The 23,458-nt window shown below is 36.3% G+C and overlaps 1 protein-coding gene across 2 annotated transcripts in view; it reads right to left on the minus strand.

Moving 5' to 3' along the window:
* SLIT3 (slit guidance ligand 3) overlaps positions 1-23,458 on the minus strand; it is a 549,687-nt gene that overhangs the window by 468,309 nt on the left and 57,920 nt on the right. For both annotated transcript variants that reach the window (XM_076349680.1, XM_076349679.1), the window contains exon 5: positions 19,903-19,974. In XM_076349680.1, the coding sequence (XP_076205795.1) occupies positions 19,903-19,974 (72 nt within the window). The remainder of the gene's footprint in view (positions 1-19,902; positions 19,975-23,458) is intronic.

The following is a 23,458-nucleotide window of genomic DNA, read 5'->3' on the forward strand; positions in this document are numbered from 1 at the left end:
AAGAAAAAGCAGCTGAGTAGCTATTAACTTTTCAGATTTCCTCAATATCTTCAGTATTTAAATGCACTTGTTCCAGCCTTTCTCTGTCCCCATGCATTGCTTAGGATGTACGTCAGCAGCATTAAAACGATGACATGCTTGACACCAAAAAAGTAATCTGCTTTTTTGTTGTTGTTGGGGTTTTTTTCTTCTTTTTTTCCCCTTCTCTTTTCAACAAAGTATGGCAACAATTTGATAGCCCAGCAGTGTTTTGCCCTCCTGAACCCTGGCAATGACCCAGAGGATTTGCACTCTACCGCTAATCAGAAGTCTGGCTGTGGCCATTTCCCATGACATAGCTGAAATTCTCCAAAACTTGCTCTCTCAACTTCACTAGCCACACCATACTGAAACTATTTGCTATATCCTTAGGCTGTCAATCACAACACCCATCCCCTAGACTCTCTGCTTCAATGGCACAGCCTCCTATGGCCCGCAGTGTCAGGGCTGCAAACCTTCCACACTTTCTATTGACCCGCAATCAGAAGTAAAAACTCCCTCGCGGAAGCAGCTTCTTCTGCAGACCTGCTTTTCAAACTGCAATATTACAGCAGAAGTAGCAGGTGCTCTTATCTGACACACTCTTTAAAAGGAAACCAAACATTTTATTTTGAAATGTAAATATAAAAAAAAAAAATATACTCTGTGCGCATACTTAACTGAAATTTTCAAATTTCTATCTCAAGTTAATCAACCTAACACCTGTTGCTGTTCAAGAGCCTGGCTGCCAATCCAGGCTCACCTAACCTATCACACATTCTCTTCAGTGGTGCATAAAAATCGCTCTGATTTGTTTTATTCTTTTCTGCTAATATCAGGAACCATGGGAAAGATACAATCCAATTTCTGATCTGCCCATGTCTTTCTATTATGCCATAAAAAGTGGACAGTATTGGTAGCTTTGAAGAAAATTACAACAAAAATTAAAGTTGCTTAGATCACTCACTTCAGGTTTCACCATTTTAAGTTCATAGTGTTTAACCAAGAAATTCCACAACTTTCCAAGGCAAGGCACAGCCAAACCCCTTGTTTCCTGGCTATATACCAAGAGAATATTTAAGTACTGTATAAAATTAAGATTTACGACTGATGACAAACCATCAGTACTTCAGGAATGATCACAATTCAGTCTTTTTAAAATTTACTTATTCTTCAACAATTTAAGACAATTCAAGTAATGTCTGATTTTCCTAATGTTCCCATTAAAAACCAGAAGCAGCAATTTTTAAGCCTATGAAAGCTTTCATTCAAAAACTCCCAAGTATCTCAATAGTTAGCTATTTATATAATATTCCAATAATATAACAATCCCAAGGCAAACGGTAGCATTATTGTAACACTTTAATGAAATCTACAACAGTGTGCATACTTACAATGTGTTTTGGCTGTTGCACTACACACTGTTTTCATTAAACATTACATTTTCTTGAAAAACAGTCTGAGTGTCCATACCAAGAAATGGTTTTCAAGAGCAACTCAGCATCAGCACAACATGCAACATCAGTGATGGAAAAAAGTAACTACTAAGAGGGTCAGTAAAGTATATGCATATGTGAAACAACCATCACACAAAAAGTTGTTTGGCTACCTAATAAATAAATAAATAAAAATCACCAACTCTTAACAGCAGTACTAACTAACAGTAAACTAATCCACGCAGTTACTCAATTAAAAATGTCATCCAATTCTTTAGAACACAAGCTGTTTAAATAATGCACTTACTTCAACAACTGAAAATTCCAATCAGGACACTGAGTCTTACTCACCACATTCCAAAATTGTTTGCCCTTATCTGGTAATTCTTTGCCTTATTACCTAATAATTAATATTTGCCAACATGACTTTAAAAATCGGTCCAAGCACTCAACTGGCAGTTTCTGAAGAAACAGTTTTTCCATGCAAGATTTTTGTTTGCCCAAGTTATTGCCTAATACAGTTAGAAATGCCGAGCAGAACAATGTGTGGATTTACAGTAAATGGACTGTGCAGACACCTAAATCAAATTCAGTGCAATGACATGTGATCGAATATGCACGTACAAATGCACCTCTGCACAATGGTAGCACTTCAGCCCCAGTTGCTCTTCTGGCTCTTTGTAACTAGGTATATTTAGAACATGGACTCCAAGCTGTGTAAAAACAACAGCATAATAACACAACTTTTTTTTTTTTTTTTAAGTTATCTGGATTGGGGGTTTTTTTTGTTTGGTTGTTTGGGTTTTTTTAACAGTCTCTTAATAAAAGTTTCAGAAGGACTACATGTCTTCTCAAAGTTTTGTAACGATACCATTTATCACTATTTTTTATTTCAGGTCGTTAAGTAATGCATGCTTTCATATTCGTTTACAGAGTAAACCCACAAACGTGGAGCTGCAGTATATCAGCAGGTGCTATCCCAGACCAGTAATAATGCAAATTTGCACTACATGGAGCCTCCTACTCAGAAATCCAGCGGGCCCTTGACCTGGCTCGTACGGGCTATCCTTTAGTTTGAAGACAGCAGAACTGCAATACTAGAATAAAACCACTGCCGCAAGATTCTCCTGTGATTGCCTCTTCCAGGCTGTCAGACCCTGATTCTGGCTACTGTTTTCAATATGTGGATTGCTCTTTTGACCTCTAATATTTTTACATCCAGGCACAAGTGAAATAAAAGCTACCAATTTTTTCATACCGACATAAAATCCTGCAAAAAAGAGCCCCAATCCCCATAAGAAGTCTCTAAACATACTTTTTTAGGAAGTGATGATAAGCAAAAAATACATTACCCATCCTTTTATCCAAATACCGAAGTGCATTAGGGGTAATTCAAAGGAAATAAGAGCATTGCACCTCAAATGTCATTTCTACATTTTCTCTTACGAATTATAAAATGTATGACCCTATGAAATGTTAAATATAACTTAAATGTACTATTTCAATAAACATCATAACTACATACTAAAAACTGGGATACATGGAATCATGAAAAGTTACTTGGTAAAATAAGGACTCAAAATTATTTGCAACCCCTTCAAAGTAATCAAGTAAATAATAATTTAAGAATTAAATAATTAAGGATAATTATGCTATCTGGAATTACTTAAGATAAAATTAACATTGACTAGTTTCTGAAATATCAACACTCTTTATTTTCAATAGCTAGTCATTCATACACTGACAAAACGACAACTTGTCTAAGATCTAACCCTGGTCTGTAATAGGGACATTGAATTCTGTTACAGGGAAATGTAAGGAGAAAGCAAAAATTTTGTAAATACAGTAGACCAGTTCAAACCTCTATTTTTGTTTGGCTTTTTTTTTTTTTTTTAAAACACAACAAAAAAACCCAAAAGAAGGCAGTTCGCATACATGCCCTGAAAAAAAGCAAAGTAATGGCTTTCAACCATCCTGACAATTATCCACTTCTCTGTGGGGAGGAGAGCACAGGGCTATGAGGTGATGCCTAATTTCAGTGTATGAGTACATAAAATGAGGAGCCACTAAATAATATTGAATGGTTTTACGCAACTCACAAACTTTGTCTTTTATTACAAAAAAAAAAGACAAAACCATCTCAGATATTTCATTTTTTCTTCAAAAATAAACCTTCCTAAAATTCAAGTACTTGTATCATTCACATAGTTGACAATTACTGCACATATTACCTATCACTGACATAGCAGTCTAAGCAGCATAACTCATTTCTTTGGCTGACTAGCTGAGGACTCTAAACTAATTAGTTAATCCACATGACACAAATATTAGGATTTTGGAATATTTTTGATGATTTTGCACACACGTGGCTCCTACACAAACTCTGTAAGAAATTTTTTTGGGAAAAAAACCACTACGTGAAAAAAAATTTGACGTACACATTTAAGTAAAAGTATGTAATTCAGTAACTGAATTGAGTAACTAACTTAAGTTGAGCCTTTCTGGAGGCACTACCATGAAGTCATTCCCTTCTGTATCAGATGAATTGATAATCATGCATGAAATAGTGTTACGTTTTCCTTAGCTGGAGCTTTACCACCAGTTTCAATGTGCACACCGGAAATAACGTGTTTATCTCCAAAACACCGAGGAATACACTTTATATTTTTAAATAAGCACACATGATATTAAAGATTACAGACTCCACAACATTTGTCTCCACAGGGTCATCCCAGCTCTGCCACTTCACCATCTCATTTCATACAGTGTTTGGGCCTATTTGAATCTGCTCATCTTTTACTTCACTTACCAATCCCTCTTGTGACATGGGCATCATTTTGTAGTAGCTTAAAACATGTCTGAAATTCAGCATAACCCAGTGGACATTAAGATAACATCTCCTTTCAACCACCTTTTTAAAATAGTCAGGATTTTTATGTAATTTAAACAGACTGCTGACATTGTAGTAACATTACCTTAGAGGCTGTTTGGAAATAAAGTTGAAAATTAAATCAAGATCATCAGATTAAGATCAGAAAGAGAACATCATATTTCTGTAGTTGCAACCTGAAACTAAGTTAATAGCATTTAAATTCAAAAGCTATGTTCTTAGATATTGTGAGGTTGAGACCTATTTGCCCTTCTTTCAAATTTTACCATTAGGTACATACACAAAAATTGCCACAGAGCAGAACCTAAAATCTTGGCAGATTCTGTAATGTGTGTTCTGAAAAGAATACAAACAACTGTTTTCAGTAATGAAAATCCAATGCTATTTGAAAAACTGCATACTCACATTATTGATACAGCCATGAGTGCCCAGACTGCGGCCAGGAACTGAAAAGGGCTAGTAGCCAACTTGCAGCTGCCATCTTCGCAGCAAGACCCACAAGAGAGGCTACAAATTGTATGAGCAGTACCAACCCAAAACATCCTTCTGGGGATCTCATGACTTTTCCTCCTGTACAAGGCAGGAAAACATGGGTCCTCCAGAAAAGGAACCTGGAATTGTCTGCCCCCATAGGAACACCTTAAGCCTCCATGCCAAATTCACTCTGAAAAGGCTTCCCAGGAAGGAAAACTCTGAGGACATGATATGAGCCGTCTATACTACACTCCCTTTTTTTCTTTTCTTTTCTTTATTATTTTCTAGCAGAAACTGGAAAGCACCTATGTGCATATGTTATATAATAATCCTAACACAGCCTACTATGCAAGTCATTCTGTTTTTACAAGGTGGTTTTAAGCAGAGCAGAATCGGGTCACATTCAGGAAAGGGATATAGCAAAAAACTTTCTCCCACAATGAGATGTTAACAAGATAAAATGTAAAAATACCAAACACCAAGGCACATCCCACCTCTGAAAAGGGTACCAAAGCCAACGTTACAAGCAGATCTGAACAGCACAATTTAGGGCAGGAGATAGCTAAGAATTACTTTCTTTAGCAGCAGTTCATCAATTCTGGCTCCTGCTGACTTTCAAATTTTGTGGGAGTTGAGAACCCTCATCTCACACTCCTGCAAGATCCTGGTGATGAGCGCAATCTTGCACCTCTTAGGCACAGTATCTTCCAGCACCCACAAAAATCCTGTCTACTGCATTTAATCTTCAATTTGGAATAGAAGGGGGGGGGGGAGGGGGGTGGAGAGACAAAAACCACAATCTAGTATCCCATCCACAACTGCCAAACCTCAAACCAGCTAAAAGCTTCCAAACCGTAGCATTAAATACTGTAAATAATATATTTAACCACAGAATATTCAGGTTGTAGGGGACCTCTGGAGGTCATATGGTTCAACTTCCCACTCAAAGCACAGCCAGCTTCAAAGTTACGTGAGGTCAATATGCTTTCTTAAATGACAGCAAGAAAACCTGAAAAATCTCTTTCTACAGGAGAAAAACAAATGAGCTTGACAACGTAATACTAAATATGAAATTCTTAAAAATTAGGCACATTAGTGAGGGAAAAAAACCTAAACAACTCAGTGACTGCTCATTCAAGACAAGCCACTACCTCTATTTCTACAACTAATCCCCACAACCTGTACAGATGAAACCAGTTGTGTTCCATGGAAAGTTACTTGAAAAAAAAAAAAAATCAATCAAGTATCTAACTGTTGCATGATTCAAAAAGTGCAGTTCAAAGTTATACAGAAGTATTGCTGCTGGCTATTCAACTCAGCAGAAATTTTCAGTGTAGACATCAATATCTCTAGCATCCCTCTAGCATTTGAACACTCACTGGTAACTGAAAGAGCTTGTTTCAGTATGAATATCTGAAATTTTCATGGATGAAAATTGCTTCCGCGCAGTTTTTAACTGTTTCATCCTTTCAGGTCTCCTGATTAAGGGAGATGCCAGGCTGAAAGCCTAAACAACAGCTTACTTTGGCATTCTTCCTTCCAAGCTGACATTCAAACACTGGTGTACACAGACAAAAAAAATTGCCATAGAAACTCCCTACTGAACTTCTTTCTCATTTTCAGGATAAGGCTACAGAGTCATGCAAGAGTCAAAAGCCTTCACTTTTCCATACATCTTGGTATGTTCAATGTGCCTTAATGGAAGAGAGAAATCCTTTTTCCCTTTTCATTTCATTATTTTGAAAGGAGGGACTCTACGAAGTGAATTAAGAGATATAAAAAACCAGACTGGTAACAAGTAAGTCTCCACTTTTAAAGGTATATAATTTACACCTTCAGTAAAATTGTATTTATTTACACACACAATTTACAAACTGTAACTACAAAGTTTAAAATAATCTACCTCATATTTTTTGCAAAGTTTGACGTCAGACATGAGGCCTGTTGTAAGCCACTGCTATCCACAGGCCAACCTAGTGATTGGTTCTTTGTTCACCCACTTATTTAAACACAACAAAATTGGTTTACTTCATTAAATAGGAGCTGGAATAAGCTGCAGCTGCAAGAGAGTGAGGTGGTCCTCATTTTTAAAAACTGCCAATGTCATTTCGGGAAAAGAGTAACAAGCAGTGAAGAAAATCCCTTCAAAGCAATTGAAATACCAGTTTTGAAGATAAAATAGTGAAAAACCTGAGGCCAGTAAAAAGAAACATTGTTTTCTTTTGAAGTCCACCACCAACTGGGGCAAGTGGCATGTTGCATTCCCCAGGCTTATGGAAAATTTGTTTCCTGTCGTGTCAGGAAAAAAATACCATTATTGCTATGGTCCCTCTGGAGCACGTAATTACTGATACATATAAATTACACTTTATCAAAATACTTGACAAACGTTGCCTTGAAAATCAAAACTAAACAGTCTACCTGAGCGACGTTAGCCTAATTCTGTTCTCATTATAGGAAGGGCTGGTAGAAATGGAAACACTGTGCCACGCACATGCATTTCCCGGTCCCGTAACCAATACCAAAAAAAGAATGACAGAGCTTCACTAGCTAACAATTCCTTTAGGTGAGTCATTGCCTTCTGGGGCAATACTCTTGCTCAGGCATGGATGTGCCACTATGTCCTCTCAATAAACCCAGTAAAATGACGTTGCTAGATTTACGTGTTTTATTGCAGCCAATCTTATTGCAATGCAAAATCCTGGGACTGGTATTTCAAGTGTAGTCGTCGGCAGTCATATAAGTACTTAATATAGCAGAAGAAATATGAGGCCTCTAGAGTAAAGGAAGGGAAGTTATTTAAGTGAAGTACCTCCTACTGACCAACAAGTACCCAGATCAAATAACACCAAGATCAGACATTAGAACAGCTGCCACTTCTGGAGAAAAAGCTCAAGGGCTAACAAGAACTTAGGACAATATCCCGTCAGTTCTGCCCCCAATACGGGAATGTAAGGTATGGGGCTAATGGAGTAATTATTGGGGAAAAGTAGGAAAGGATAATATGAGTACAAGTGACTCAAGAAAAAAGCAAAAATCCCATTCTTACACTTTCAAAGATACAGTTGTTATGTGCATACACTAGTTGCAGAAAAATCAGTTTAGGGCTTGGAGACTGATAACATTCTAGTGCACTCAGCAACTTTCTTCGCTTCCAGTGGTACAGAAAACACGTTGAGGCAGGACTGATCCAGTGATGATTATCAGAACTAACACAACAGGGAGTTCTATTAACGTGAATGTGTGGTAGGAAACAAGATTATTCTCTCAACAAAAGAAACTAACTGTATAAGCATAACCTTTGGTTTCATATTGGATGCTTTATTTTTCAACATTTTCCCCCTCACAGTTCATTAAGCATTGGCATTGTATCTTGCACGTAAACCACTCAGAACATTAAACCTAACATTCTTTCATATATCAATAGGAATGAAGTAAATCCATATCAGCTGTTTCCTGAAGAAAATCTTTCATAGATATGTCTCTAGTAAGAGCCCATCAGGGAGTTTAACAGAGCAAAGCAAAAGACAGGTACTTAATTCCAAATATGCTCTGTTCAATTTTCTCAATAGTATTTGCATTGTAGAAAATCTCAAACTTCAACAGTGGCAATTACTGTATATTTGAATAATCTCACTAAGTTCCAAAGCATTATGTAAGCAAAACATTAAAAATCAGCTCGTGGACTTCGTATAACACAAGGTGTTATAAGCTTTTGTTTTCAGTATGTTACGCTGAGTTGAGAAATAAAAGCAGCTCAAAGGCACACCTTGTATGACATCCTTTTCTTAGTCAGAAGAGTAAGATGATAATAAACCGCCCTTGCCAATCTCTTCTTGTAGCACCATAGCATTTAATGACTTGCATGAGTTATTTTAATTTTGTTTCATAAATAGTTTCTACTGTTGTTAAGTTTTACAACATAGATTGCACTTGGGACATGAAATTGCATCAGACTGTAGATCAAATACCTCCTGGTTCAGCTCCACGTTGACCCTGTTGACAGGCACACATACGCCTCAGGCTACAATCCCATGGCTTCTCTCAACTGATCTGAATCATAATGAAATCCTGGATCATTTATGACTGTATTTCAAATGTAACCGTAGTGCATTTAAAAGTAATAGCAGTATTCGTTTTGGTGACCTTTAAGTGTCTGAAATACTTTAAACAGGCATGCCCTATTACCCCTGTGAAACATATTGAAAAGTTCCAGAAAGCCTAACTTAAGCTTCCCATTGTACACATGACAGATTTCAAGAATAAAACCAAATAAGAATTAAAACAAAGAAGTGTTTGGTCTTGCATCATTTTGCCCACAATAACCTTAACTCACAGGGCACTCTGAATACACAATAAATCTCTGCAGGTAAAGCAGAGTTCTGCTGCTGTGAAACAGCAAACAGTAGAGCTAGATGCCAGAAAACTGGTGACGGGAAATGGCCTTGCATTTTTGAAGTCGCACATCAAAATCAAGACTTCATGTGCAGTGCTTATAATTTAACCCTCGTTAGTACCTCTAGAACAATGATCACGTCCCCTACTTCTACTATCCACTTGCACACCAAAGGAAACTCTCATAATTTGCAACGTATTTCCAAAGTATTTGAAAGGACTTTTACAAGACAATGAATGTAAACTAATCTTTAGCTCAGGATGACAGCCTATTATGGAAAGGAACGAAAATATTTACATTATCATTATTGTATTTTTCCTGTTACACAGATGAGATGTCTGTGCTCCAGGTCACCAGTTCAATCTGTTCCTACATCCACCTTGTGTAAGAAGACAGCCTCAAATGTGAGAATAATGCTAAACACTCCTATTCTAATCTCCTGTTCACCAGAAAAAGAAAGTTATATTTATTCTGCATTTCCTCCTAGTTGCAGTAATGAAAATTTACAAATGAATTTGCCACTGCTCATTCTAACTGGGGCCAGGACTCCAGCAGCTCTGGACCATTTACTAAACTGAGCATTCGGCAAAACACTTCTCAGCTCCCTTCAACGTACAGCCAATGAGGAAAGTGCAAAAAATATTCACATAGGAATTAACCAATTATAAGGAAGTTTTTAAACAAGAGAAGCAATATCCATATAGCAATAAATTATGTGCAAGTACACCATGATGTGCTGACATTTGCAGACTAGCTCTAGCAGCGAGGCCAAAAAGCCATGTTAACAAAGCAAACGCAGTAAATCTGACTCTGACAAACTTAGAGCGCACACAGTCAGACTAACAGGGTTACTCCGTTTCCAGAAGAGAAACTGCCTACAAACCATCAGGTCAGCATACCTATAGTAATAATATACTTGCAGAAGTAACCTAACTATTCTCTGACTGCAATCTACACAGCTATTCAATCCTCTGTTGAGTTTAACAAAAGCAGCCCATGGCTGCAACTCCGCTCTGCGGAGGCCACCAGCAACAATGCCTCCCCAGCCTCGCCATCACCACAAATCAAGGCAGCGGAACCAGAATACAACGCTGTAGGGAGCTACAATGCTTGAACTGGTGCTAACAGAAGCAAAAGACCAAAGTTCTGAAGACTAATGTAAGAAAATGGCAAGCCAATAATGCCCACCCACAATTACTGTGTTTTGAGAACCCTGTAATTGCTCTGTCATGTGAAAGCCATCATAACAAGAAGCTGAGTCACTGTGTTTTTCCCCCCAATTTTAACTTGTCACTCTAAACACAGAAGTTGAAGCCTGTTAAAAAGGATGCATTTCAGAATTGGCAGAGCATACATGACCACCCTCAGAAACCATGTCTCCAACTTTCTAAGTGATGACTAACCATGGAGTCCTGATCGAGTCATCTTTGCTGCAACTCACTTAAAGCAGCAAAATAGTCTGTGGAAGTTCAGAAAAGCCTAATTTTGCTAAACATCTCCAGGGTGTTCTCAAATATCCTGGTTGTGTAGAAAAGAATGAACTCTGATGGGAACTAATGTCTAATTGGAGAAAGTGACTACCTACTGAATTTTATCAATATTCCTTTTTTGATACTAAGAATAAGAAGAATTTTAAGAAGCATGAGAAACTATTTACAACAGCTCTGTTGATGTAAAGTCCTGGGCTGGACTTAGTAAGTTTACAAGGCTACTATTGGTGTTAGTAAAATAAACTAAGCATTTTCCAGTTCAGGACTGTGTGGAGCAGGCAATAACAGTATAAACATTTTTAATATCTTATCTCCAAGACGTGTGATTTGAAACTAGAATATGTTTGAGAGTGCTTTAAAAAAACCCTACATTCAGGAAAACTGACACCCAGCAACATGGTTAAGGCTACCAAATAACTTACTGGCAAATTAATCTCACAAATTGGGAGCCTCCCGATTTCTTGAGCTGAATACCAACCAAAAGAACATGTCACCCTTCTAATAGCATAGGAAAAAATAGTGAAAAGGAAAGGCAGTAGTTACTAAGCTAATAGAGTAAAACAACTTATTTCCAAAGCAGACTTATGCTTAATCTGCATGTGTGGTATTTCTTCTGGAAATGTATAATCCTTTGCCACAAACTACCTTAAATAGCTTAGTAATAAGATGACCTGATCACAGAAGTTGGCAATAGATGTCTTCTTAGAAGAAAGATGCCACTAAAACCCAGAAATAATTTTCGCAAAGAGCACTCTTTCTTCTCCAATCATGCCTGCTTCCCCTAAGAAGGGAAACAAGACATCTGCACAGTATAATTTTAAATAACCAATTTGACACAGGGGAAAAAGTAGCATTGAGAAGGGAGCCTTCTGGCTTTTTGACATTTCATTTGTTTTCTACTCTCACAATAATAAAGAAACCTTTTATTCATATTTTTTAAAATTAATCTTCTGCACTAAATTAGACAGGAAAAAATCCTTAGACTCTCCAAATAAAACTGGTGTATTTATATTAAAAAAAAATTGCTACATCCATTATTTACAACCAGAGTCAAGAAGAATATATAAAATTACTTCAGCTTGATAAATGGTGTAAATGTCATACAGCTATCTGCAGCACAAGCCTCTGACCTAATGCACATCTTTCGCAAGCCAGAAGTGCACCCTAGAGACCAGCAAACACTTACTGTAATTATTTACTGTCTTCTAAGAAGACCTGCTGTGATCCATACACAGTAAAACTACAATTATTGGATGTGGATAAAACCACAAACACACACTGTTACAAGCCCATGCTATTTTGTCATGGCAACACCATAACTCAAACTCATGTAACAATTGAATTGTCAGGATCCTGCTTTAATGTGAAATGATAATGGAGCTCTAAGTCAGCAATCTGTGAGATCTTTCTTTCTAGAAAGAGAACAAACAGAAAAATAAAGAGGACACTAAGAAAATTTATGAACTGCTTGCTTTGCCAAACACAGCTTCTGATGACATCCATGAGATGAAAGACTGAATTTGATCAGGAGTCATGATTTGATACTTCGAGCTTGCTAAGGGTCAGGCCGGAAAGGAGGGCTTACAAGCGACAGTTCTAGTAAGGCTTTCAGCAGCAAATTCTTGGCAAATCATACACATGTGAAACAACCTCCTAGCTACAACAAACAGCTACAAATGCACTCAAAGGAAAGCAGACATCGGTAAAATCTAATACACACTACGCTTGTCAAATTCAAACCAGGAGACACTGACTTACCTGGGCCACTTTCTGACTGCAGGCACAGCGTACCATAGCATGACACAGTATCGCACAGTGAATCAGATGTTAAGAACACCTTTATATTTATGTTTAACAAGGTCAGCTTCATAAGTGAAGCAGTAGCTAAATAGTTAAATAATAGTTCCAGCTGCTCCTACCAGGAATTATCTAATGAAACTACTTACACAAAATCAAATATACACACTGCACGAACACTAAAATCATAAGGAAGCAGACAAATCAAGAAAAGAGATGGCAAATAGTAATGTATAAAAATAAAAGCCAATATGATAATTAAATAGACTACATAGGTTTTCAGTGTCTAATAAATTTATCATTAAAATTGCTTTTAAGTATGCACATCCACACAACAATACACATTTCTCACCAGTACCTTCGAAGTGTATGAATTACAGGAAAAACCGTTATTTCTAGGCAGTTTTAATGTGGCTTTAATACCTAGCTCAAGGAGAAAAATTGAGCAATGAAGGTATTAAAGTCAGCAAAAATAATAAAACTTTGCCTGAAAAGTCTTCAGAAACATTTGGTATGTTTTGTGTGTGGTTGTGTAGGCGTGCTTTCTTGTTTCTAATCTGCCCTTAAAAAATTAACAACAACAACAGAGGTCAAACAGACGTTCAATTTTTACTGGTGGCCCTCCAGGTATCATACTTACATTTACTTACATGACTGTTTTACAGTGATATACATACCTTATTAGCTATTAATGTGCATTTATTGCATACTAAACTAGAAAACTTAGATGATCTAATACAATGCATAGCTGTGGTCATAAAAAGCAGATTAGATTCATAACAGTGTTTTAAATAAATTATAAACAAAATGGGAGGTACATATTCTTCTTTTTTCAGGAAGAAAACATTTTAAAAGTTACATATAATCAGATAAAAACAATTTAAATTTCATTACAAATGACAGTGGATCGGTGCAAGTTAAAAGTTCCACATATTACCCTCTTTCACCTTTCCAAAAGCAGCAGTTCTATATGGAGGCAGATGTGAGATAATTCCTGACAACCAAAGGAACAGCATGATGTAGCAGGTTGAGCACAAGATTCCCCGCATCATTTCAGCAGTTAGACAAGTAGCCCCTTTTCCCCATTTAATTCTTTTGTCTTATTCCATCTTTGAACACTGAAGTGATACATTTCCCTCTCCAATTTGTTTCAGTGAAGTATTACCTAATTAGTGTTTGAGTAGCACTGTAAAAAGCAAAGCATAATTACTGATAGTCACTGACATCTCTCTGGGAAACATTAATTTACAATTAAGATACACATACATCAATAGGAAACCATAAGACTTATTATAAAAATCTTATGTTTTCATGACTGAAGCTGCATGACCTCAAGCTAAGAAACAAATATCAGCTTCTAAGCTTTGTTTATAAAGTATTTACTGCAAAATGTTTTTCGCTGCCTAAAATTCAGTTTGCTTCACTACACACGCATTATTTGGCACAACATATCATACACGTATGCAACAAAACAGTTTGCTGTTTCTGCCTGAACATAAAGAAACACATTTTTACTGTGAGGGTGACTGAGCACTGGTACAGGTTGCCCAGGGAGGTTGTGGAACCGCTGTTCCTGGAGATATTCGAAAGCCATCAGGACATCAGCACCAGTTTGCTCCAGGTGACTGTGATGGATGCACTCCTCCTGTTTGAACTAACTGAACTTTGGTCCAGGCAGACGCTCAGCAAGTAGGCCTAAGCGAAGTTAATCCTCCTGTGTGAGGCTATCAGTGAGGACTCAGCACCAAACCCAAAAAAACAGTTTGGCTGGAGACTGGGCTGATAAGCGGCCAAAACTGCTTTAACACAGCAGAAAATCTGACTACAAATAGATGATTTTACACTATAAATATCTGCAGCCACCAGGACCCATTGAGCTCTCCCTCTTGTTGAGCTGGCTGCGCAGCAGCAATCTCCCCTTGAGTAGGGACGCCTCTCAAGGTGAGAGATCCCTGACCTAACACCAGACATCGATGGGTTGATAAGTGACATTTTTTGCACGCATGTAACATTTAAGATATGTATAGTAAGCTTAGGTGATAATCTTTCCCACACTAACTTTAAGTGTAGTAAAGAGTATTGACCGCAAATCCATCTGTACTTATTAAATATTTTACATACCTAAATTTACTGATTAGAACTCAATAAACTAACTACTAGATCAGATCTGAGTGATCTCTGACTCTTCTCCTGCAACAGTGACCCTGCTTGGGCAGGGGCTTGGTTGGACATGACGACTTCCAGAGGTGCCTTCCAACCTCAACCATTTTGTGATTCTGTTAGAATTGATTACTGGCTCTTTTTAAGGCTACTCATGGAATTTGTATTGTATGCTACAAGTACTTACCTGCCATTTCCATCCATCTATCGTAATACCTTTCAAAATATTCCACTATACAAGAAATAAAGCAGTCCTGCTAATCCAGCTTTATTGACAAATCTCACTGTGCTACAAATACTTACACCATGTTAACAACGAGCAACATGTTATACAATAGCTATTCCTGATACTAAAATTTTGTCCCATTTTATTAAAACAAATAATTTGTCTAACATATCTCCATTCTGTTGATCTTGCTGCTTTAGTCTCCTTTGGAAATAATTATAGATGAATACGATAAAACATTGGGACACCCATAACTACAAAGTTTAAAAACCTTGAGATTTAAAAGGTATTATGCATGCACAGCCATGAACCGGTTTTGTCTCAGAGTTCAGGATCCCAGGGCTCTGCTCTCACACTATAGTGTTCAGCTTTAGTCTGAATTCTAGATTCTGATAGTACCCTAAAAAGTAAACTACTTAATTTCAGAGTCTAATGCATACTTCCACTAATCTGATACTTTTGGGGGCGGGGGTTCCCGCCTTTGTTTTTAAAGATATTTAAGTATCATGGACCACTAGCATACTTGGCCTTTAGTGAAAAGCAGATACGCTATGATCATTTTATATACCATCTGTGGACACGAAGGAAACTCATGTTTCCAGTATGCACAAAGCTATGTTTACAAACTTTGCCGATGAATTTCACAAGTTGCTTTGGATATTAGAAAATAATTATCTTGGGATCAAAACCTAGTTTCATAGCTGTTAAGTTACATGTTTTGGTTTATTATACTCTTTCTGTGCATTTAATCACTTGTATTAAGATTAATATTACCTTTTTCTTTATGGCTATATATTAGTAAATAATATCTGAAACTGTACCAAAAATACCTTTCTTGTTTCCATTTCTCAATGTATTAAAAGTGCCTTTTCCTTGATTCAGTTTTCTCATTAAAAGTGCCTGCAGTTTGAATTATTAGATACTTAATTATTTATCCCAGATAAAACATTTAAGAAGCTTTAAAACCTAGGAAATCAAGGCAACAGAGCAATGGCAAACATTTCCACTACAGAATCCAATCAAGGGTTCATTCACCATCCAATTTAAACTTAAAACTCTTATCTAAACTAAAGCAAACAAAATCCATGACTCTCAAAGCCACTCTTTCTAGAAGAAAAGGCTCAAAACCTTATGAGAAACCCATTTCGTGGGACGTTTCACATTCCATCTAAGATTTATTCCTTTATATATATATTCCTGCTTCTAATACCAACCAGATGTGACAACGAAGTCTAAGCAGCACTGTAAAAGATGCAAGGATATCCTGTAGCTCGGCATTTCAGGAGAGGGTTGGAGAAAAAAGGCAAAGGTGATTGATTGAGGAAGTAGTTATAATCTGAGAAGCATTCTAAATTAAATTTTATTAGTTATTACAAAGATTGCATTTCAGTGAAAATGCACAGTGCCCTGACATAAGCACGCTACGGTGACAAATAAGGAAACCATCAGGGACAACAGCATGGCTGTCCCAAACTATGCAAACAGCACACATATGAAACAAGAGAAGAACCCAACATCGCCAAACAGGTTTGTTCTCTAGCTTTTCAAGCACATCATTGACAGGAAAACTTAATGTTCTACATTTCAACTTCCAGCAGCAACAAGACTGAAGAGACACTGCTGATACTGAACTACATTAAAAAGTTTGCTCCTTCAGTAAACTCACAGGCAGATTTCAGCCCAGCTGACCAAACACTGAGAAGTCTTCACATTCGTTTTGCAACTTTTAACTATTCCTGAAACATTAACAGGTCTTCCCTGAAACCCTCCAGCACACAAAATTCCTGCATGTTTAAGCAGGTCAGTCACTCCATCTCCACCAAATTCTATTAATGCTAATAATATGCCCAACTTTCACACTATTACCAAGTTATCAAACTTTAAATGTCACCTTTGTGTTTAGTTCTACATTTTTAAAAAATTGAGTCTGGACCTTCATTAACAAAGTTGTAGACTGTTATGGTTTACTGCATGCCTGCTGAAGAGAGCAGCTGTAAGAATCACTGCTGATTTCATCTGTATTTGCTATGTGGACAAGACTATGAGCTCTTCATTTTCAATGAATAAAATCCAAGTTTTCCATTTTGGGTATAATACATGGCAATTTTTAGTTCTTAAAATTTTGCATCATTTGAGCTGTAGCAAGCTTAACAATTAAAATACTCAATTTTGGACTTTCTAGTTTATCAGGATTAAAACTATTAAATATAAAATAATTGACTCATAGCTTAGTAGCCCAGAGTCAACAGTTTGAAAATATGGCAGCAGAAATAATATACCTATACTATGGAAAATAACAATTAAGATCAGTATTACCTACACTTTTTGATGTTCATTTTAATTCACTCATCGTAAATTCCACAGAATTTACGTCACCCATGTATCCGTCCCTCTTATCAATTTTTGCTTCACTTCTTTTATTCCCTTTCATCACTTTCTCAGCTATGCTTTCTTCTTGAAAGACTAGGTCCAGAGCAGCTGTGGGAGAGGAATTCAAGCATCATACCTCTTCATTGAAACATTTTGCCCAGAAAGCCAGCTGTGAACAAAGTAGACTGGCACTGTTGAATTTAAGACAAATCATAACAGAAGTGAGAAAGAACAGCTCTGAAATGTACTAGCAGTAGGACCAAGACAGTAACACAAGAAAATAGAAAGTAACCTTCTTAGACACATATTTTTCTTTTTCCTCAAAGTATAAAAATATATATATACACACATGTGTATGTGTGTACTTTTACAAATTCTAGTAGGTAGCAAATTTCTAGTTCTTATCCCATCACTGAAAAACATACAACCAAACTGCATTTCGAACTGTAATAGTTCACTTAGCTAAGATTTATTTACTTAATATATTCGCTATATTTATATAACACTTGTATCTTCAAAAGAAAAAGCAAGTTTCTACTGACAAACAGTGCTAAAGTGATCTATCTAAAGCACTATTAAACAGTAAGCAAGACTTTGAATGAATGTCAGTGAATAAAGACAAATATTTCGGCAGCATCCGTTGGGAAGCATTACAGAACAGTATTCATATTAATCATTCTATTTTATGTATTTTTGTTACAATCTCTATATTCTAAAACCAAAATTATCACCCTTGCTGTTAAGGACTATAATGTATCATGATTACATGAGCTACTCAAAAATACACACGCTGGTATTGAAAAGCCTCAATTACTTTCACTTAGTTTCTTTGTGCAAGGTTCCTTGAGACAGCTGCACACAAGTTATCAACATACACAACCTTCCCTCGAAACCACAAATTACCAGAGTGTTCCTTTCAGCCTAATGATAGCTATGTACAATGCGACCACTCACAGAAGAAGTTTCAACATGTTAAACTGGAATTTGTATTAGCGGAGACATGTAAACTCTATAATTTTTTTTTTTTTATCTTGAAAGCATCACCATTTCCCTAGACAACCAACCTACATGAAGCAACTCTTCTATGAAATAAATACCACTGGCATCTTCTGGAGACCAGATAATGGTATCTGCAAGTAAGTACCAGCTCACACTTTATACTCAAGAGGAGTTTCAAGATACAGAATGTCAAAAACATGCAAAGAAAATTAGGAAATACAACCAAATCACTCAGCCCTAGCAAATCCATTGAGCAAATATTTTCTAGTGCATTCAAAAGCTGCGACAAAGCTTGCAAAAACAAATCCAACAAGGATTTTTCAAGCAGATCTTGAGATTAAAAGACAGCTATAGTTTGTAATTATTTATATTTCTAATCTCCAGAACAACGTCATTCACTTACTTGTACAGTTTTTCATGAGCAAGTTCGGGCAACAATGAAGTTCATTACAGAAATTCTCCAAAACTGTATCAGTATCACTCACTGCACAACACTATTCAATTTGTTAATGTTTTAAAAGCAGACAAAGAGCCTATTTTTTTAAATAGCCAGCTGATTCCAAAATTAATCTGCACCATCACCATGTGTTTTGTATTTACTGCACTGCCTAAATGGTTTCCTTGGTTGCATATAGAGGTATTAAAACAATTATAAAAACCCCCACATGGATGAAGCAACTTTTCAGCAATCCTGTAGCAACTTTACAATTTCACTAGACAAATCATAAATCTTACTAACTGGTCTTCCATATATAAATTCAAGCATTAAAAAACCCCATTTTTACCATATAGCACATCTTTCAAAAAGACAGACTGGGTCATGAGTTTAACTTCAGCAGGATCTAGAAAGTGATTTCAAACAGCTTTTGACTAATCCTTTAAAAAGGCAGATGACTCTTCTTGATAGTAACTCTGCAGGCACCTGCTCATCCATTTTATTTCTATTCACTTTTTTAAAAATATATTTTATAAATCATTCAGTCATTGTGCTAACACCACTCTCTCCCTTCCCCCACCAAAAAAAATGATGCCAAGCTCATGTTAGTCTTCTCTTGCTGTTCAAACTGGTCTTGATGCCATCTAAACATCTTGTAACACAGTTTTTATATTTCAAGGAGATGAAAAATTCTTTACCGGTCCATATTTCCTCATCTTCCTGACTGACGAGGCAGCAGCCGTAACTTTGCTCATCTGCCTGGCAATGCCTTGACTTATTTAAAATATAATTTTTAAAACTAAAAAAGTTATAACAATCTGTATTAAGTCAACATGCTAATTTTTAAATAAGAGTATGCAATCTCTCTTTGTGGACATCTAGACTATACTGGATATGAGTAGTCGACACTTTTCATGGTTTCTATAACTCTACATAGAGAGTTGAAAATAATTCACCTTGAAGTCATCATGAACGATGAGGTGAATATAGGAGGAACAGAAAAATTTTGTGGTTTCTCTTCCCTCTGATATTTATGCTCTACTGAATTACGACTACACACATGCAAACATAACACATTATCTTAAGAACCCTTACTATCTAGCACTTCTAACATCACAAAAATTAAACCTCTCACCACAGTCAACACACAAACGTGCAAATCTGTATAATAAGAAACATACAATAGGAACATAAATCAGATTATACTTACAATCTAGTTAACTTCTGTGTGTTCTGAAAAAGCAGCTCTGGAAGAACTTGCAATTTATTCTTGTTCAGACGCCTAAACAGTTACAATTAGAATAAAAAAAATTAGATTATCTTCAATTTAAGAAGCTTATTCTATTATGCATAAACACACGAAGCTCCCATTGTATTAAACTTCATGCTATGAACTCAGCATAGAATGCATTATGTACGTTGTTCATACAGAAGCCAAACAGATCATGCCATCTATAGACCACCTGCCTACATTCTTCAGGTAGGGAGTCAAGTGACAGCCACCAGAAAGTTTGAATGTTTTAATATGGGTGAGTACACAAATATATTTTCTTTAATTTTCCTCTGGATACCTACTAACAGTGAATCATATGGCCCCCCGGTCAGCTTTCACTGCTCTGAAGAACAGTAACCAGGAGGTATCTGGATTTTCTCTCTCTTTCTAAAAATGTAAGCACAGTAAATGAAGTAACTTGACCAACCGACATTATTTCCAGACTACCTATTATTTCTACAGTATACACACAAGAATATTTTTTTCTTTTTTTTTTTTTTTTAAGAATTTTCTTAAAACTTCACTTGGAAAATATGAGCGCTGTTGTAGAACATATCAACATACAGGTAACCAGACAACTATATGGTAATTTGAAATAGAATCTTCATCTTTAAGATTCTTTCAGAAACATTTGATAGAACTACTTAATGTTTATACATTAGTCCATTTTACTCACTCACTGTGAAAAGTTTTACACTGATGACCACAACTTGTCAATTGTAAGAAATCAACTGTTACAAGTTACTCCAGCCTAGTAGCTATAAAAAGCATAAGCTTCCTCTCCTTCGTCAAATGCATGACAGCCCTGCAAAATCTAAAAGTTCTACTTATAAGAAGCAATCTTTTTCTACAATCCTTTTTCAGTTGTCTAACTGACAATAAAAGCAGTCGCTTGCTTTCACAATCCTAATGAATGTTTTTTACATCATGCAGTTGACCTAAACTAATTACATACAACTCCACTGTTCTAAATAGGAAGCTGAGTTCTCGTATATGTTCCTATATAAGCCTGTATTTATGCCTCCTTTGTTCCCAATCTACCTTAAAAGTTAACTTTGATAGCAGATCTATTTTTGCTAGAGTTTTGATCTCAGAAGACACCTGGAACTTTTAGAAACCTACTGATACTTAGCACCCAATATCTGGTTTCCAGTTTTCTTGTACACTGAGTAATTTCACTATCAGAATTCAAGATTTTTTTTTATTTGAAAGGCCTTTCTCAGAGATCAAACTAATGTTGTAGGGTTTTCATATGGCGGAGTTTTCATATGGCTACCATATGAACACGTCTTGCAAGATAAAGGGATGATGGGGGAGAGGAGAATATTTACTTCTCTTTCTGACACCTAGAACAGATCAAAGGCTGCATTTGCAAGCTTGCTTACAGAGCCTAAACGTTATGCATTACACATGCCGCATGCTAACTTAAGCAGATGCAAAAACTGGTTATTTCACAGTGCTTTTACTGACTACCCAATTACACTTCTGAGATAAATGAGCAAACCAGTAAATGAAACACTAAACAAGAACATGAGAGATACTAAGCACTAGTTTGCATTTGGGAAAGTACATGGGAAGATTTTAAACTGGATTCCTTTACCTATGTGAAATTTCACACTTTTATAGCAAATTAACTTAATCTTGTTTAATTTAAGGTTGATAGTAACATGCTACTTAATCCTCATCAAATTCATATTTTCAGTTAAGAGTGTTTATATTCTAGAATAGTTGATCTACTTAGCAGGATGAAATACAATGAAAAAAATTACTGTTGATAATATAGGTCTTAGCACTCCTCAGTTCCATCCTCATTCGTCAAGACCACCACTAGTTCTTGAGAGACACTAAATATGTTGAACTTATTTATCGATCAGAATGAAAAAGACTGCCAGTGAAATGCATCAATTCCACATAGTTGTCTGATGTTTATTACTGTGTCTGATGGTCATTTCAGCTCTCACAATGTACATGCAATTATCCACTCTCAATCCAAAGTCATCTGACTTATCTCAAAGCAATGTCCAAGGAATATGTTTTAAGAATATTCTTATCGCTACTTGCAAGGATTTCACAAATGCTGAGTTTATGCTTATTGTTTTAAGCCACAGAAACTAAGCAAAATCAGATTAAGTTTCTAGAATAGGAGGTTCCACACCAACAAGCAGATGAGCAAATGTATGTAGTAACAAAAAATTGTGTTTTCAAGGTTAGAAAGTCTGCATCCTGAGAAGTCAAATATTTACAATTTGCAGTGACGCAAACATCTTCTTAGAAAAGAAAAGTTAACATCAAAAATTGTTCCCTAACATTATCAAATTAATCCAGAAGATCAAATATGTTAAATGAGTTCCTACTATTTGTATGGGCCAATACTGCCTTACCTGTGATGGATAAAGACCAAGTTCTCAGCTGCCCTTTTAAATTTTCCTAAGCATTTTAAGATTTCATTCTGACATTACCTTAGTATTGATTTTCTTTCTAACATCATATGAAGTAAAGTCCACACAAGGATGCTTTTTTCCTTGAAAAGCTCACATTGTGACCTACTGTTCACATTATATAAATGAAGTGTTGGTCTTTTTATACCGCAGCAGTAAGCAAGCCAAATCCATCTATCAAGACCAATAACTTAATGACATTCTTCCTTTGCCTTAACTCATGTAAGCTTGATTTTCAAAATAACCCATCAACACAGGTTAGTGCTCTTGCACTGTACTGTACATGATACTGTCCCTCAAACTACTGTAAGTGCATAGTACTTATGTCACAAACAGAGCTTGCAGCTAGTAAGCCAAGGCTATGTTGGTAGTTGATAACTAAGCGAATCTGAGGTAACAACAAACATTTGAAGAGTCCATGGCTACTGATGTCTTGGTTCAAGCTACGGAACTCTCCAAACATCACTTCCATGACTTCCTAATATTTACTTCAAGTTGGCATTTTTGCCAAAAGTTATTCAGCATTTGATTCTCAGGGGAACTCAGAGAATGAATAGGGTTTTGTTTCTCTTGAACATCACCTACTGTATTTAAATAACTAGTACTGTAATACTCATCTAAGTATAAGACAAGATCACCTCATATAAACTTAGACATACTTGATGTAGGATACATTTAACATGCTTATATTTATTATGTGCCAGAACACCACTGATAGCCTAGGAAAAATCCCAATTACACTTCTTGTTTATCTTCCTGGGCTTGAGAGAAAGGCCATTAAGAAAGTTCTCAATACAGCAGTATCAAAGTACCAGACAGGATGTTTTAAAATCCTATAAAAGAGACATAGAAGTGTTTAAAAATTATTTAATGAAAAGAGCAAATGTTCTGAATGGTCATTTATAAGCACTGTTTCCTCCAGTTTGACAGAGAAGTGCCAAACATGAATGAAATGTAGTGGAATAGTTCCTAACGCGCCATTTGACAAGAACTTCACTTTATCCTCATCTATCAGTAAGCTCTAGGACAAATAAGGAAACTTCAAGTGCAAGGTG

The sequence above is a fragment of the Aptenodytes patagonicus genome, chromosome 12 (assembly GCF_965638725.1).
Source record: "Aptenodytes patagonicus chromosome 12, bAptPat1.pri.cur, whole genome shotgun sequence".
NCBI lineage: Eukaryota > Metazoa > Chordata > Aves > Sphenisciformes > Spheniscidae > Aptenodytes > Aptenodytes patagonicus.